Consider the following 18,146-nt stretch of genomic DNA (forward strand, 5'->3'; position numbering starts at 1 on the left):
GGAATTTGAGAAGATGAGCTGGAGGGCAGTAAACATTGAGAATACCATATTTCTCACCAGATATTGAAGCCTTAACAATCACAAATCTCCCATACTTATCCTTAATGCAGTCTAATAACATAAAAGGTAAGTTCTTCCTAATTAAAATGGCCACCCCCCACTACTTCTGGGATTAAAAGATGAAAAATAGACTTGATCAAATCCACTCTGTTGAGGTTTAAGATGTTCTCTATCATTTAAATGTGTCTCCTGCAATAAGGCTATATCCACCCTTTCCTTTTTCAGGTTTAGTTGGAATTTCTTTCTCTTGATTGGTGAATGACTCCCTGTAATGCACAATTTTAATATATTACTGGTCATAACCCTTTATAACAATCATGTGACTCCGGAGGAGAAGAAACCAGACTTAAGATCAGCTGAGCAACAATAAGTAAATAAAGAAAATCCACGAAAAAAAAACAAAGCGCCAACAGCGCTGAACAAGAGGGCTTATCCCACACTTAAAGGGAATATCTGAATTTCTAACACCCCATATTCTGCCCCACTGCCAATATGGCATTTAACATGGTCAAAAATGAAAACGACATAATTTATCAATCCACCGATTTGTTACCATCATGTTTAAACTCCTTCAGGCTGGAGCAGCACCGCTAATTTAAACAAATAATGAAACTGTATAAATCAAAACAAACACGTTACCCATCCTATAAGATACCTTTTCATTACTCGACAGCAAGATAAAATAAAGCGACCATTGTGCATGTTATTGTCCATAACCAGGGCTACACAATATACTGTATACATTCTTTAGCCCAACGTGTCCACAAAAGATTTAGCTTTGCCAAGAGAATCAAATATCTTGGTGGTCCTGTTGTAGGTGATTTTCAGCGCCGCTGGGTATAGCATAAAGTACTGGATTCTGGATTCCCTCAACCGCTTCTTTACCTGGTCGAATTCCTTGTGCTTCCGAATAATGGCTGCTGAAAAATCTTGAAAAAATATAAGCCTAGATCCCTCTTATATTAAGGCCTGGGCATCAGTTCCGCAGCACCTCGAAGCCTCCATCACTCTTTGATTATCACCAACATTATCGAACTGCATGAGGAGGGGTCGAGGGCGTTGGCCTGGGCCCGGTTTTGGCGCCAGCATATGGTGAGCTCTTTCCACTTTAATGCGTCCAGCCTTGGTTTCCAAATCAAGGAAATTAGGCAGCCAGCCCTCAAAAAACGTCGCTGGTTGGCTGCCTTCTGTACCTTCAGGTAGACCGATGATTCGTATATTCTTGCTCCTACCTCTGTTCTCAAGATCATCGATATAGTCAGACAGGCTTTGAACTTGCTTTTCTAGCGCCCGGATGCGGCTTTGGGCCTGATCAGTTACAGTTCCTACCACGGAGGCTCAGCCCTCAGCTTCAGTCGTTCTTGTATCAATATTTTTAAGCTCCACTGTGTGGTTTTGGAGTGTTAGACAGAGTGGAGCCAACTTCTCATCCATCATTTTGGATATGTTCTCCGTAACTTCCTGAATTACTTGACGAAAAGCAGGGTCCAACGTGTTAGCATAGCTAGCAGTAGCTAGCTCCTCAGCCCCAGGCGAGCACTCTGTGCAGTCCATCCTGGACGCCTTTTTAGTACTTTTCAATGGCATGGTGTTGAAGCAGCTCAAAAAAACACTCACCAATGATCATGTCATTAAATCCAACACTTGAGCATTGTAAAAAAAAAAAGTTGAAACGGATAGGTTTATATGCGAAATTATCAGTGTTGCGGTGCTGAGCTCAACAAAGCAGACTTTCCACTGCACTGCCATCTTGAAACTTCCTGATTGAACTTTTTGAGGATGTGATTAAATATGTTGATGAAGGTAGAGCAGAAGATGTAGTGTATATGGATTTCAGCAAGGCACTTGATAAGGTACCCCATGCGAGGCTTATTGAGAAAGTAAGGAGGCAAGGGATACGGGGGGGGGCTTGCCTTGTGGATCCAGAATTGGCTTGCCCACAGAAGGCAGAGTGGTTGTAGATGGGTCATATTCTGCATGGAGGTTGGTGACCAGTGGTGTGCCTCAGGGATCTGTTCTGGGACCCCTTCTCTTCATGATTTTTATAGATGACCTGGATGAGGAAGTGGAGGATGGGTTAGTAAATTTGCTGATGACACAAAGGTTGGAGGTATTGTGGATAGTGTGGAGGGCTGTCAGAGGTTACAGCGGGACATTGATAGGATGCAAAACTGGGCTGAGAAATGGCAGCTGGAGTTCAACCCAGATAAGTGTGAGGTGGTTCATTTTGGTAGGTCAAATATGATGGCAGAATAAAGTATTAATGGTAAGTCTCTTGGCGGTATGGAGGATCAGAGGGATCTTGGGGTCCGAGTCCATAGGACACTCAAAGCTGCTGTGCAGGTTGACTCTGTGGTTAAGAAGGCATACGGTGCATTGGCCTTCATCAACCATGGGATTGCACTTAAGAGCCAAGAGGTAATGTTACAGCTATATTGGACTCTGTTCAGACCTTGGAGTACCGTGCTCGGTTCTGGTCACCTCACTACAGGAAGGATGTGGAAACTATAGAAAGAGTGCAGAGGAAATTTACAAGGATGTTGCCTGGATTGGGGAGCATGCCTTATGAGAATAGGTTGAGTAAACTTGGCCTTTTTTCCTTGGCGTGACGGAGGATGAGAGGTGACCTGATAGAGGTGTGTAAGATGATGAGAGGCATTGGTTATGTGGATAGTCAGAGGCTGTTCTCCAGGGCTGAAATGGCTATCATGAGCGGGCACAGTTTTAAGGTGCTTGAAAGTAGGTACAGAGGAGATGTCAGGGGTAAGTTTTTTACGCAGAGTGTGGTGAGTGCGTGGAATAGGCTGCTGGCGATGGTGGTGGAGGTGGATACGATATGGTCTTTTAAGAGACTCCTGGATAGGTACATGGAGCTTAGAAAAATAGAGGGCTATGGGTAACCCAAGGTAATTTCTAAAGTAAGTACATGTTCAGCACAGCATTATGGGCCAAAGGACCTGTATTGTGCTGTAGTTTTTCTATGTCTCTAAATGTTGAAATCGAGCTTACAGGCATCACTTGTGCTGGTAGCTCGTTCCACGCTCTTGTGACCCGCTGAGTGATGAAATTTCCCCTCATGTTCCCCTTAAACTTTTCACCTTTCACCCTCTACCCATTACCTCGAGTTGTAGTCTCACCCAACCTCAGTGGAAAAGCCTGTTTACGTTTACCCTATCTATACCTCTCATAATTTTGTATACCTCTATCAAATGTCTTCTCATTCTTCTAGGTTACAAGAAATAAAGTCCTAACCTACTCAATCTTTCCTTATAACTCAGGTCCTCCAGACCTGGCAATGTAGATTTTCTCTGTACTCTTTCAACCTTATTTACATCTTTCCAATAGACAAGTGATGAGAACTGCACACAATTCTCTCAATTATGCTTCACCAATGCCTTATACAACACCTGTACTCAGTACTTTGATTTAGGAAGGCTAATGTGCCAAATGCTTTCTTTTATGACCATATCTACCTGTGATGCCACTTTAAATGAATTATGGACCTGTATTCCCAGATTTCTTTGTTCTACCACATTCCTCAGTGCTCTACCGTTCACTGTGTAAGACCTACCCTGATTGGTCCTACTGCAGTGCAATGCCTTGCACTTGTCTGCATTAAATTCCATCTGCCATTTTTCAGCTCATTTTTCCAGCTGGACCAGATCTCACTGCAAGCCTACCTCACTGTCCACTACACCCCCAATCTTGGTATCATCTGCAAATTTCCTGATCCAGCTAACCACATTATCATCCAGATTGTTGATATAGATGACAAACAACAACAGGTCCAGCACCAGTTCCTGCGGCACTCCACTCATCACAGGCCTCCAGTCAGAGAGGCAAACATCTACTACCACTCTGGCTTCTCCCACAAAGCCAATGTTTAATCCAGTTTACTATCTCATCTTGAATGCCAAGTGACTGAACCTCTTGACCAACTTCCCATGCACTATATTTTCAAAGGACTTGCTGAAATCCATATAGATAACATCCACTGCCTTCATCAACTTTCTTGGTAACTTCCGCAAATATCTCTATAAGACTGGTTAGACATGACCTATCATGCACAAAGCCATGCTGACAATCCTTAATCGGACCATGTCTATCCAAATACTTATACATATCTGGTCCCTTAGACTACTTTCCAATAATTTTCCCACTACTGATGTCAGACCAACTGGCCTATAACCTCCTGGTTTGTTTTTAGAGCCTTTCTTAAACACTGGAACAATATTGGCTTTCCTCCAAACCTCTGGTAGCTCACCTGTTGCTAAGGATGATTTAAGTATTTCTGCTAGGCCCCCGACAATTTCTGCACTTGCCTCTTCTAGGATCCGAGGGAATGCTTTGTCAGGCCCTGGGGATTTATCCACCTTAATTTGCCTCAGGACAGCAAACACCTCCTCGTCTGTAATCTGATAGACTCCATGAAGTCAATGTTGCTTTGTCTCACTGCTATAGACCCTGTGTTTGTCTACAGATAAAAAAAAATTATTACAAATGCAGAAAAATAATTTAAGATCTCCCCCATCTCTTTTGACTCCACACATGAATTACCATTCTGATCCAAAATGATGTGAGAGCATCATTTTGCTGTTGCTTGTTAGTAGGTAGGTGGCTATCTGGTGCTTCAGTTTGTAAATGGAGCATTTTGATCTATTACACTAATTAATATATTTGTAAATGAATTTCACAAAATTTTTGTTACTCTAAAGTAGTCTTTCTCTGAGTCAGGAGGCTATTGTAGTTCTCAGTCAAAGTTCTGAGAATATAATCTAGAGTGGTTCAAGAGATTCCGCTCTTGAGCCAATGTTAAACAAAGGCCTAATCCAATTCTTCAATGGACATCTAAAATTTTATGGCATAATTTACGGAAAAACAGAGGTCTTCTAACATGATTATCAATATGTTTTACTGATCAAATGCTATTTATTGTGTTTTCTTGTTCACAAAATAGTTGCCACATACACTTACTTAGTAGTCATCAAACTGTAGTAATGTATTATATTCAGATTGATAAAATTTTGTGAAGTATTTGAATTCTTTAAAAAAAAGTATTTTAATCTTGTTTTCATTTCAATTTTTTATTTGCTTTCTTCCCCCTGCTGGATCTCCACAGTCACTTCCCTAGGGATCTTATCGAACTAACAATATTGTTAGATAGAGTATATCTTACTTTTCAGAAGACAAATTAGATATTTCCTTTTTGATGGTTTAAATATTTATCAATTGGTGAAATTAATCACTTTTTACTATACTCTCCACCAGTGGTTTAAAGTATTTTTTCACCGAATCCATGGTTAAATTGGCTACTGCAAATTGTCCTTAATGTGAAAGTGAGTGGGAAAATTCTCAAAACAGTTGACAGGAATGTGCTAATAATAAAATGAGAGATTGGTGAAAATGGATGCTTGATAATGTAGACTGTACAACTGAATGACTTTAACTAAATGGTTCTCTCATATGACCCAATAATAACAAGGTCTGTGGACTAGAGTTTGTTTAAAAGAGCTGAGAAAATGGTTAATTTTCTGAAACTCTCACTACTTGAGGATTATGGCCCTTATTTTGAAAACCACTCCGCAACTCAATGAGGGCTGACTTTATTGTGTTACAGAAATCTTAATTAATCCATTAGCAAATGGGATTCATAAGTAGTCTATTTTTGTAGGGTTCTTGTTGTCCTCAATTTTAATCTGAGTTGGTGTAGTTCTGCACTGCATTGTTTCTCTACTACTTAGTTTTTCTTTGATTTTTCCCAACAATCGTTCACATCATCAACCTTTGAGGACAGAAGTCCCAAACACTCAAAATATTTAATCTTGTCTCTGCATTAAATGGATGACACCTTATTTTTAAACAATGAACCCTGGACGGGAAATAGTTTTACAAAAAGTATGGAAGGGAAGATCATTTGCTTGACAAATTAACATTCATCATCGTTCAAGTGCCTTGCCGTTCAGTGTCGGCGATCATGTCTCTCCATCCACTATGATCCCTGACCCTCTGAATTGTAGTTGTTGCCTTCCCTGTTTCTAACCGTGATGTTATTCCATCTGTCATTTTCATTCTTTGTCTGCCTCTGCTTCTTTTTCCTTCCAGCTTTCCAGTTGTAACTAAATGTTCTAATGTCTCTCTTCGCATGACGTGTCCAAAAAATTTTGATTGCTGTTTACTGATTTTTTTTAAAGTAATGTACGTTTTGTTTTCGTTCTCTGTAGAACTTCTTCGTTGGTTATCCTGTCCGTATATGATATGCATAGCATTCTTCTGAGGAACCCCATCTCTGCTGCATTGATTCTTTTTTGTATTGCATTTGTGATGGTCCATGACACGCAGCCATACATCAATGTAGGAGGAATGTAGCAGCTGAGAGTTCTAAGGCGGATGTCAATTGCTATTCTCTTTAACATTACCATTCAAATTTTCTTTTTAAGAGATAAATCGCTTATGATTCTCCTTCTATATTCCTGTGATATTTGGAGTTCAGACATTTAGGATTAAACAATTTAGTGTGATTTCTTAATTTTTTCCCAATATAGAACACGAGCTATGAGTTTTAACTTTCCAAAAAAGAAGGGAATAGGAATATCGTGTCTCATTCCTCACAGTTGTTCTGAGACTATTTCATTGATGCATGCAATGATGGAGTACGATCCTGAAGAACGAATCACTGCTAAGCATGCATTGCAGCATCCATATTTTCATGATCTGAGGTAAGACATAGTTTTCAATCAAGGTAATACATGGTAACCTGTTTCCGGTGGTGGTTAATCTGTTATTAGATATAGAAAAAATGCCTATTAAATTTTAATGCCTATTTTCACTATTAAATCAATACGCATAATGATCAAATAAGATCTTGTCCTTTTTTGGATTAATTTTATTACTTCTGTGTATTTCTGAAATGCTTTCCTTTAATAATTTTATAAAATATTATTGTGCTTTTAGAAACTAGATTCATACTTGTAAGTGTAAAAGTTGAAAATTTTTTCAATCCATTTCTTTCCACAAAAACAATGCTAAATGACATTTTAAGTTGTTCATCTTAAGGAATCGCTTTACATTTAAGTGGTTTTTGAAGAATTATTTTGTAAATATTATTGATATTCTGTTGGGTTTCTACTGTCATACTGTTCCCTGCTCCGTGCTGGGCTCTGCACCTACTGAATGTTTACGGCATTCTCTGCAAAACTGGCTTGACCCTGAGGTACTCAGTAAACCAGGTATGCATGCAGCCTTACATTTGGAGTAAGTTTTAATGTGCAATCAATTAATCATCCTTTCCTCCTGATAACATAAAACATGACAACTGAATTAAAATTCATAATGAGAAAATGCAATCCATTTAAGGTTTTTAATAAGTTATAAATTATTTAAATTTAGGAAGGAGGATACTAGTTAACATTAAGTATTACAGTAAAACTATTAAATTGTGATTTCTCCTTTTTGTAGATTGGCAGAAAGACAAACCAATATTGTACATCGTTCAGTTAAATGCTTAGAGGGAAATGCAAACAACTTAAGCCCAGGTGTAGTTCATAATCTATGGAGAATCCATAAGGGACGGAAACGGGTAAGATGAGAGAAATTGGCATATTGCTTAACATTTTGCTGTCCCCCTAATGTATTTAATTGATAATTTGAAATTAATAATATGCTCAAAAGTAATTAAAACTGTAAATATTTTTGATGCAAGCCTAATATCATTACAGTACAATACAAAATATAGCAGGTAACCAACAGCAAGATGGCGTTCATTGCCTTTCAAGTAACGTCATATAAAGGGTATACTGATTTTTGCCAGGTGGTGAAGGTGACAATCTATTCTAAATATTTCTAAAAGGATTTTAGATATTACTTTAAGGCAGATTTCACAGACTGAATATGCAAATTATCAGGATTTCCTAGAAAGGTTCTTTTCAGTCATTTATTGGATGTGCATACCATAAACAAAACCGGTGTTCATTCTTCAAAGTTGCTGGTGAATGCAGCAGGCCAAGCAGCATCTATAGGAAGAGGCGCAGTCGACGTTTCAGGCCGAGACCCTTCGTCAGGACTAACTGAAGGAAGAGTGAGTAAGGGATTTGAAAGCTGGAGTGGGAGGGGGAGATGCAAAATGATAGGAGAAGACAGGAGGGGGAGGGATAGAGCCGAGAGCTGGACAGGTGATAGGCAAAAGGGGATACGAGAGGATCATGGGACAGGAGGTCCGGGAAGAAAGATGGGGGGTGGTGACCCAGAGGATGGGCAAGAGGTATATTCAGAGGGACAGAGGGAGAAAAAGGAGAGTGAGAGAAAGAATGTGTGCATAAAAATGAGTAACAGATGGGGTACGAGGGTCCAAACTAAAGGTGTAGCTATGGGCACCCGTATGGGTCCTAGCTATGCCTGCCTTTTTGTTGGGTTTGTGGAACAATCTATGTTCCGTGCCTATTCTGGTATCTGTCCCCCACTTTTCCTTCGCTACATCGACGACTGCATTGGCGCTGCTTCCTGCACGCATGCAGAACTCGTTGACTTTATTAACTTTGCCTCCAACTTTCACCCTGCCCTCAAGTTTACCTGGTCCATTTCCGACACCTCCCTCCCCTTTCTAGATCTTTCTGTCTCTGTCTCTGGAGACAGCTTATCCACTGATGTCTACTATAAGCCTACTGACTCTCACAGCTATCTGGACTATTCCTCTTCTCACCCTGTCTCTTGCAAAAACGCCATCCCCTTCTCGCAATTCCTCCGTCTCCGCCGCACCTGCTCTCAGGATGAGGCTTTTCATTCTAGGACGAGGGAGATGTCTTCATTTTTTAAAGAAAGGGGCTTCCCTTCCTCCACTATCAACTCTGCTCTTAAATGCATCTCCCCCATTTCACGTACATCTGCTCTCACTCCATCCTCCCACCACCCCACTAGGAATAGGGTTCCCCTGGTCCTCACCTACCACCCCACCAGCCTCCGGGTCCAACATATTATTCTCCGTAACTTCCGCCACCTCCAACGGGATCCCACCACTAAGCACATCTTTCCCTCCCCCCCTCTCTCTGCATTCCGCAGGGATCGCTCCCTACACAACTCCCTTGTCCATTCGTCCCCCCCATCCCTCCCCACTGATCTCCCTCCTGGTACTTATCCGTGTAAGCGGAACAAGTGCTACACATGCCCTTACACTTCCTCCCTTACCACCATTCAGGGCCCCAAACAGTCCTTCCAGGTGAGGCATCACTTCACCTGTGAGTCGACTGGGGTGATATACTGCGTCCGGTGCTCCCGATGTGGCCTTTTATATATTGGTGAGACCCGACGCAGACTGGGAGACCGCTTTGCTGAACATCTATGCTCTGTCCGCCAGAGAAAGCAGGATCTCCCAGTGGCCACACATTTTAATTCCACATCCCATTCCCATTCTGACATGTCTATCCACGGCCTCCTCTACTGTAAAGATGAAGCCACACTCAGGTTGGAGGAACACCACCTTATATTCCGTCTGGGTAGCCTCCAACCTGATGGCATGAACATCGACTTCTCTAACTTCCGCTAAGGCCCCACCTCCCCCTCGTACCCCATCTGTTACTCATTTTTATGCACACATTCTTTCTCTCACTCTCCTTTTTCTCCCTCTGTCCCTCTGAATATACCTCTTGCCCATCCTCTGGGTCACCACCCCCCCCCCGTCTTTCTTCCCGGACCTCCTGTCCCATGATCCTCTCGTATCCCCTTTTACCAATCACCTGTCCAGCTCTCGGCTCTATCCCTCCCCCTCCTGTCTTCTCCTATCATTTTGCATCTCCCCCTCCCCCTCCCCCTCCAACTTTCAAATCCCTTACTCACTCTTCCTTCAGTTAGTCCTGACGAAGGGTCTCGGCCTGAAACGTTGACTGCGCCTCTTCCTACAGATGCTGCTTGGCCTGCTGCGTTCACCAGCAACTTTGATGTGTGTTGCTTGAATTTCCAGCATCTGCAGAATTCCTGTTGTCTGCTTTTAATTCTTCTTAAGCACATCATCCCTGTTGGGCAGAGGCTGCTGACAGCAGTTCATTAGAGTACTCTACCCTGGGCTAGTCTTGCATGTTTTCCATCACAGAAGATCCTTCTTCTCCTAGGGATTAGGTCTTTGGAGCTTCTGTTGGCATTTCTTTAGTTCTGGGTTTATATGGGAAGGGATTGCTAGCCTCATGCCCAATCCTTCTCCTTTTGTAGCCAAGCTTAGGACCATCCAATATTTGCTCTAGAGAAGGTGGTGGTGAGCTGATTTCTTGAACTGCTGAAGCTCTCCCATAGAAGTTATCCCCACGGTCTTTTTGAGTAGGGTGTTCAGGCAGTTTGATCCAGCAGCCGTGAATGAACAGTATTTCATTTCCAAATCAGACTTGTACCCATTGAATAGGAACTCACTTTGACAGGGTACAGGATTGTTTAAGTTCTCCTCCGCTGTATGGAGATGTTGTGCCTTCTGGACATAAAATCTGCAAACAGGAACTAAGACAAACAATTATGTGATGTTCTGGTGGGAGTCCAATTGAATAAATCATGGTTGCTCAACAGTTGGGTTGTATCTGCTTTCAACTCAAGTAGCATGATGTTGCAGGCCTTTACAATGACATCTCAGTCCATAAATAAAGTGATTGCTTTTTTTGGAAATTTAAAAATATAGTCACAGCAATATATGCAACTCTCCCTTGCTTGGCTTGCACCCAATGAATAGCACCTTTGAATAGAACTTATGATACCCTAGCCTTGAACATTAAGCAATCACTTCCAAGAAAGTATTAAGCAACTATTTGGTGGAGGTCAGAAGAGAAATGGCAGTAAGGGCCAAGCAAAACACCACCAGTTTTTACTTCACAACCTTCATCACTCTACCCTTCAAATACATAGGAATGCCATCACCCACAAGTTTTTCTTTGAGTCACCTATTATATCTGCTTGAATATACTTCACTATTTAATCTTTTGTTGCTGGATCACAACTCTAGAACAGTTTTGCCAATAGAATTCAGAGGTTTCTTCACAAGAGGGAGCACAGTGGTTGAAAAAGGCCACTTTCTCATGCAAATCTGCATTGTATATAACCGTGAGCCTTTTTAACAATGGCTTGATGCCAAGTAATTGACGTAAAAGTTAAATTGTTTCAAGAGGCATTTGGGTAGATTTTGCATTCATATGGTTTCTCATATACTGTCCAGAGTTTAAAGAACTGGGTTTATTTTATTTGCTTCATATATTTAAGACTTTTAAAGATTGAATTAAATTTCTATTAGAATCTTGAAGCAAAATCAATAATTCTGTTTTTCATTGTTTATCAATGTTATTTAACTTAAAGGTTACAATTGATTGTCTGTCCCTGCTCCTGCTGCAATGAACTTGTGTCTGAAAACCTCGCCTCCACTGTATCCCCCTTGGTTTAGTCCCTTCTCACCTACATCCACGACATTTCATATGCTGTCAATCTCTTCAATAACATTAAATTCTGTGGCCCGAACTGCCTCATTTTCACCATGGATGTCCAATCCCTATACACTTCTATCCCCCATCAAGAAGGCCTTAAAACTATCCACTTCTTTCTCAACAAAAAAATGGGTTTTAGAGTTTATTTTATATTCTTTGTCATGCTGCAAAATGTTGAGCTGCTAAACTGTGTTTCATTGCTCCACAACAATGACAATAAAGATCTTCTTCTTATTCTTCTTCAACCATTCCCCTCCACCACCACCCTTTTTCATTTAGCTGAACTGCTCCTCACCTTCAACAATTTGTCCTTCAGCTCTTCTCACTTTCTCCAAACTCATGAGGTAGACATGGACATCCACATTGGCCCCAGTTATATTGGCTATGTGGAATAGTCCATGTCCTAAGCTTTCCTTGGTAATGCTCCCCAATTCTTTTTGTGCTACATTGATGATTGTATTGGTGCTTCATGCACCCATGCTGAGCTCTTCAATTTCATCAACTTTGCATCCAACTTCCACACTGCCCTTAAATTCATTTGGTCCATTTCTGACACCTCGCTCCCCATTCTCGATTGATTTTTTTTTTTCTGTCTCCATCTCAGCAGACAAACTGTCTACTGATATCTTTTATAAACCTACCAATTCCCACAGCTATCTTGGCTATACCACTTCCCACCCTGTTCCCTGTGAAAATGCTATTCCCTTTTCACAGTTCCTTCGTCTCCACCACATCTTTTCCTAAGAAGAGGCTTTCCTTTCCAGGACATCAGAGGTGTTGTCCTTCTTCAAAGAACAGGATTTCCCTTCTTGATGCTGTCCTCACCTGCATCTCCTCTATTGCCCAGTCATCCATGCTCACCCCTTCTGCCTGCCATCTTAACAGGGATAGAGTTCCTCTTGTCCTTACCTACTGGCCCATGAGCCCCCACATCCAACACGTCATTTAACTTCCACCATTTTCAACAAGATCCTACCACAAAAAACATCTTTCTATGGGAATCACTCTCTCCATGATTCCCTTGTCCGTTTGTCCTTCTCCACTTTTCCCCCTCCTGGCATGTATCCCTGCAAGCAATAGGAATGCTACGCTTGCCCATTCACCTCCTCTTTCACTGCTGTTCAGGGCCCCCAACAGCCCTTCCAGGTGAGGCAACACTTCACCTTTGAATCTGTTCAGGTTGTCTGCTGTATCTAGTGCTTTTGATGTGGCCTCCTCTACATTGGTAAGACCCGATGCAAATTGGGGAACCACTTTGTCAAGCACCTTCACTCCACCTGTAAAAATCAGAATTGCCCAGCAGCCAACCATTTTCATTCCTATCCACTTTACCGTTCCGACATGTTAGTCCATGGCCTCCTCTTCTGCCACCATGATATCACTCTCAGGGTGGAGGAGCAACACCTCATATTCTATCTAGGTAGCCTCTAATCTATTGCCATGGACATCAATTTCTCCTTCTGGGAATTGTTTTTCTCCACTTTTCCTCTTCTATTCCCCATTCTGGTCCTCATCTTCTCCTCACCAGCCTACCACTGTCCCCTATTGTCCCCTCTTCATTTCTTTTTTCCCATAGACGATTATTCTTTCCTGTTATCAGATTCCTTCTTCTCTAGCCCTTTGCCTTTACCACCTATCACTTCCCAGCTTCATCCCTCCCTCCTCCACCCACCTAGCTTGACCTATCACCTTCTAGCTTGTCCTCCTTCCCCTCTATCCACCTTTAATTCTGGCATCTTCCCCCTTCCTATACAGTCCTGATGAAGGGTCTCAGCCCGAAATGTCAACTGTTTATTCACTTCCATAGATGCTGCCTGACTTGCTGAGTTCCTCCAGCATTTTGTGTGTGTTTTATTTTAGATACTGATTTTACATTGCTATGCTAAACCAAGTCTAAAACGTATTTTCGTTTAAAAGAGAGATTTATAATAAAACAGTTAAGCATACAGGATTTATTTCTTGCAAATGATCTGCAGGGTATCCCTATACGACGTCAGGTCCCTGTGGAACTGCCAAAGCTGAACGTGCCAGCCACAACAAAGCATGCTGGTTATCCCAATCGGATTCTAAAGCCAGTTTTTCCAAAAGTATCAATGCATAAAACTGGAACTCTACCTCAGGTCTCATCTGTACAGTATCTTGGAAAAAATAAGGTATGAATGTTGACATTTTTGTTCAATTTTATTTTGAGAACTACATTATTTTAAAAATTGTAGCTAAAAGTTCTAATCATTTTTTACATAATGCCTACACCAAGAATGTGCAAAAAAGGCTTTTTCAGATTAAAGGAATATCATAGAGTTTATTATCAGAATTGTTATATTTTGGTTGTAATGAATAATACAACTTTTTTTTCTTTTTCTTTTGTATTTGCAGTTTGTGGTCTTTTGCACATTGGTTGTTTGTCCGTCCTGTTGGGTGTGATCTTTCATTGATTTTATTGGGTTTTTTAGATTTTCTGTGTAATGTCCGCAAGAAAACAAATCTCGGGCTTGTATATGGTGACATATATGTACTTTGATAATAAATTTACTTTGTACTTTGTACAACATTTCTTAACGATAAACTACTTGTCTTCAAATATAACAATTAATTGCTTAAATGAAAACATGCTTATCAATGGCTACCAGCTAACTTAACCACGGTGAGAAAAACATCATCAGCAGCTTCACATTGTCGCAGTTAGAATCAAATGCTGTTCAGACCTTCAGTGTAGCTGACATATTCATGAAGCAACTGTGTGGCTAGGCACAGTTCAAATACCATCTATAAATTTGCTGTTGACATAACTATTGTCAGCTGAATTTCAGACGATGATGAGGAGGCGTACAGGAGTGAGATAGATCAGCTGGTTGAGTGGCGAGAACAACAACAACCTTGCACTCAACGTCAATAAGACCAAGAAATTGATTGTGGACTTCAGGAAGGGGAAGTTAAGGGAACACACACCAATCCTTACTGAAGGATCAGCAGGAGAGGGTGGGCAGTTTCAAGTTCTTGGGTGTCAACACCTTTGAAGATCTATCCTGGGCCCAACATATTGATGCAATTACAAAGAAGGCATGACAGTGGCTATATTTCGTTAAGAGTTTGATGAGACTTAGTATGTCACCAAAGACTATTTGCATTACTGGAGGGGTAACTGCACAGGATCGGGAAAAGTGTGGGAAGTTGTAAACTCAGCCAGCTCCATCATGGGCACTAGCCTTCGAGGTCATTTTCAAAAAGGCAGCATCTATAATTAAGGACTCTCACCATTCTGAACATGCCCTCTTATTACCATCATCAGAGAGAAGGTATAGGAGCCTGAAGACACACACATTTCCACATTTTTGGAAGATCTTCTCTTCTGCCATTAGATTTCTGAGTGGAAAACGAACGCATGTGCACTACCTCATTATAATTTTTTTTCTTTTTTTGCTCTTTTTTGTACTACTTAATTTAATGTTTATGCATATTTATTGCAATTTATAGTTTTATTATTATGTATTGCACTGTACTGCTGCTGCAAATTTTACGACATGTGCTAGTAATATTAAACCTGATTCTGATTCAGATTCTGAAGACATTCTGTCTTTTTCCAGTTGGTGTAGCCAGAAATCCACAGGGAAGTGGATAATTTCAACAACCACAAACATACAAACTAAATAATTTTGGTACAGTTTATTTGACCTTCTAAAGGTGGTGACAGTGAGGGGGTAAGTTGTCCAGTATTAGGTCTTTCTCCATGTGAGTTTTTTTTCATAACTATCCTTCTATCACGGTTTATTTGTAGCTTTCTTAAGTAATAACATTGGACCATTTTTTAAAAATCTCTTCCCTTATCCTCCCCTAACTCCCCTTTTCCATTTCATTCAACAGCTCAAACAGATTAGTTTTAAAGTCAGATAGAATTCCAATTTGTTTGATCCCTGAGGATGACTCTCATTCTCCAGAAAGCTAAAGCAAGTACTGTATAAGATTTAAATGGAACGTACTTGATCAAGCATCAAAACACATGTGAAATACTTCAGTCTGAGTTGATTGAGCATAACTTTCTTCTCTGGTTTTGATTCTGGGTTGCCGCAGGGTGGCATGGTAGCGTAGTGGGTAGCACACCACTTTACAGTACCGGCGAGCAGGGTTCAATCCCCACCACTGCCTGTACCTTCTCCCTGTGACTGCGTGGATTTCGTCCGGGTGCTCTGGTTTCCTCTCACATTCCAAAGATGTACTGATTTGATAGGTTAATTGGTCATTGTAGATTGTCCTGTGATTAGGCAAGGATTAAATCGGGGGATTGCTGGGTGGCATGACTTGAAGGCCTGCTGCATCTAAATAAATAAATAAAGCCACTGTATCTTTCAGCAAGAAAGATTAAAGCACAGGGTTGGAACAATGATGTAGCTTTATTTGACTCCCATCTTCACCAAGATTGATTTTGTTGTAGACTCCCTGTTTCCATTTGGAGAAAAATCTGAGAAAGATGGATAGTGGAGCCAAATATAATGGCTGATGTTTTTATCAGAATTAGAATTATGGGTTTATCATTAAAGCATATGATCAAGGCTAACATTTTAGGGCTGCACTGAGCAGGTGTTCTTTCTAGGGAATCTATTTAAATTGGTACACAAATTCTGATAGAACATAGAACTGTAGAGAACATGAACAGGCCCAATGGTACTTTATATCCATGCAGACCAGGATGCCAAATAAAACTAGTTCACCTACACTCGATTCATATCTCGCTGTTCCCTTCATGTCCGTGTTGTCTAAATACCCTTTAAATACCAATATCATATTGGCTTCCATCAACACATTTGGCAGCACATTCCTAATACTTGTTGTTTAGGAAAAAACCTTGCCCTCTCTCACTTCAAAGTTATGCCTTCTAGAATATGACATATCAACCCTGGGAAAGGTATTCTAACTATCTAGCCTATCTATGCCCCTCATAATTTTATATACTTTTAAAGGTCACCCCTGAAAATTCAAAGTTCAAAGTAAATTTATTATCAAAGTACATATATATACCACTATATACTACCCTGAGATTCCTTTTCTTGTGGATATTCACGGTAAATACAAAGAAATGCAATAGAGTAAATGAAAAACTGCACACATCAAAGACAGATGAACAACCAATGTGCAAAAGACAACAAATTGTACAAATACAAAAAAAAACTAAGTAAGTGAATCCATAGGTTGTGGAATTTTTCCTCAGACAGGAGTTGATACATGTCCTCACCAACCTTTCAAAGCACTTCATCACAGTGGATGTAAGTGCTACTGACTGATAATCATTGAGGCAGGTTACCATGTTCTTCTCAGACTCCCACACTCCAGAGAAAACAACCCAAGATTGTCTAACCTCTCGTTGATGTAATTGAAAAAGCGTGGGTGTTTCTCTAGTATGTTGTCCTTTACTCCTTATGAATCAGTTATTAACCATATATAGTAAAAAAAAATAAAGCTTCACTCAGCTCATTTGTTTGTGAAGTTTTGCTGACTGCAGTTAGGATGGAATAAGATGTATCGATACAAGGTTATGGAAATTCAGTCACATAGCATTTGTATTTAACCTACTACAGGATTAATTAATTCTGTTAAATCAATGACAGAATGCAGTCAGTACATTGTAGTACATGTTCTGTACTGTGAAACTTTTCGTAGCCTGTTGCTATGCATGTTTCAGAGATACATCTGAACCACAGACATGCTTCTTAAGTAGGTCATCCATCTTTTGGAGCTGGCAACAGGAAACATACGGGCATCAATGAAATTTGGAATAACAGTGACGCTGAAAACAAGAATTTTGTAAGAGAATGCTTTTCTTCCAATTTTCTGGTAGCGATAAAGGTACATTTGTGTGTCACTCTGTTCTCCCAGTGACAACCTAGAGTTTTTTGCCATCCAGGAAAGTATTACTCACTCAAAGTGAAAATAACAAAGTTGGTCTTCATTGTTAGAGATTTTGGGTACAGAAATAAGAATGCTTTGGAACAGGTATATGTAGAGGAGCAGGTATATATAGAGTTGTAGTAAGACTATGCCTCAGAATCAGAATCAAAATCAGGTTTAATATCACCTGCATATAAAATTAAATCAGCAGTGCAAAAAGAGAGCAAATAAAAAAGAAAAGAAATGGGGGGTAGTGTGCATGGATTCATTGTTCACTCAGAAATCTGATGACTGTGGGGAAGAAGCTTCAGGCTCCTGTACCACCTCCTTGATGGTAACAATGAAAAGAAGGCATGTTCTGGGTGATGGGGGTCCTTAATGATAGATCACCTTTTGAAGCTGTCCTCTGCTCAAGTGCTCAGTGAGCACCCATGATGGAACTGGCTGAGTTTGCAACTTCCTGCAGCTTTTTCCAATCCTGTGCAGTTACCCCTCCATAGCAGACGGTGATGCAACCAGTTAGAATGCCCTCTACAGTACATCTGTAAAAATGTGCGAGTCTCTGGTGATATATGCCAAGTCTCTTCAAACTGCTAATGAAATATAGCTGCTGCTGTCCCTTCTTTGTAATTGCATCAATATGTCGGGCCCAGGATAGATCTTTAAAGATGTTGACACCCAGGAACTTCAAACTACTCATCCTTTCCTGTGGAATTCTCTGCCCCAATTAAGCAGTGGAGGCTACCTCAGTAAACATGTTTAGGA

At 40.6% G+C, this 18,146-nt stretch overlaps 1 protein-coding gene across 3 annotated transcripts in view; it reads left to right on the plus strand.

Moving 5' to 3' along the window:
• Positions 1–18,146, plus strand: part of LOC134345904 (MAPK/MAK/MRK overlapping kinase-like) — a 96,757-nt gene that overhangs the window by 57,205 nt on the left and 21,406 nt on the right. Inside the window, exons 9-12 of one of the 3 annotated variants that reach the window (XR_010017791.1) lie at positions 6,603–6,776; positions 7,516–7,636; positions 13,478–13,654; positions 15,086–15,199. Coding sequence is in view for 2 of the 3 variants with exons in the window: in XM_063047261.1 (XP_062903331.1) it covers positions 6,603–6,776; positions 7,516–7,636; positions 13,478–13,654; positions 15,086–15,094 (481 nt within the window). In the remaining variant the exon portion in view is untranslated. Of the gene's footprint in view, positions 1–6,602; positions 6,777–7,515; positions 7,637–13,477; positions 13,655–15,085; positions 15,238–18,146 lie in introns of those variants that run through there. The other 2 variants (XM_063047261.1, XM_063047252.1) reach the window with 2 other exon arrangements.

This window comes from Mobula hypostoma, chromosome 1 (assembly GCF_963921235.1).
Source record: "Mobula hypostoma chromosome 1, sMobHyp1.1, whole genome shotgun sequence".
Classification (NCBI taxonomy): domain Eukaryota; kingdom Metazoa; phylum Chordata; class Chondrichthyes; order Myliobatiformes; family Myliobatidae; genus Mobula; species Mobula hypostoma.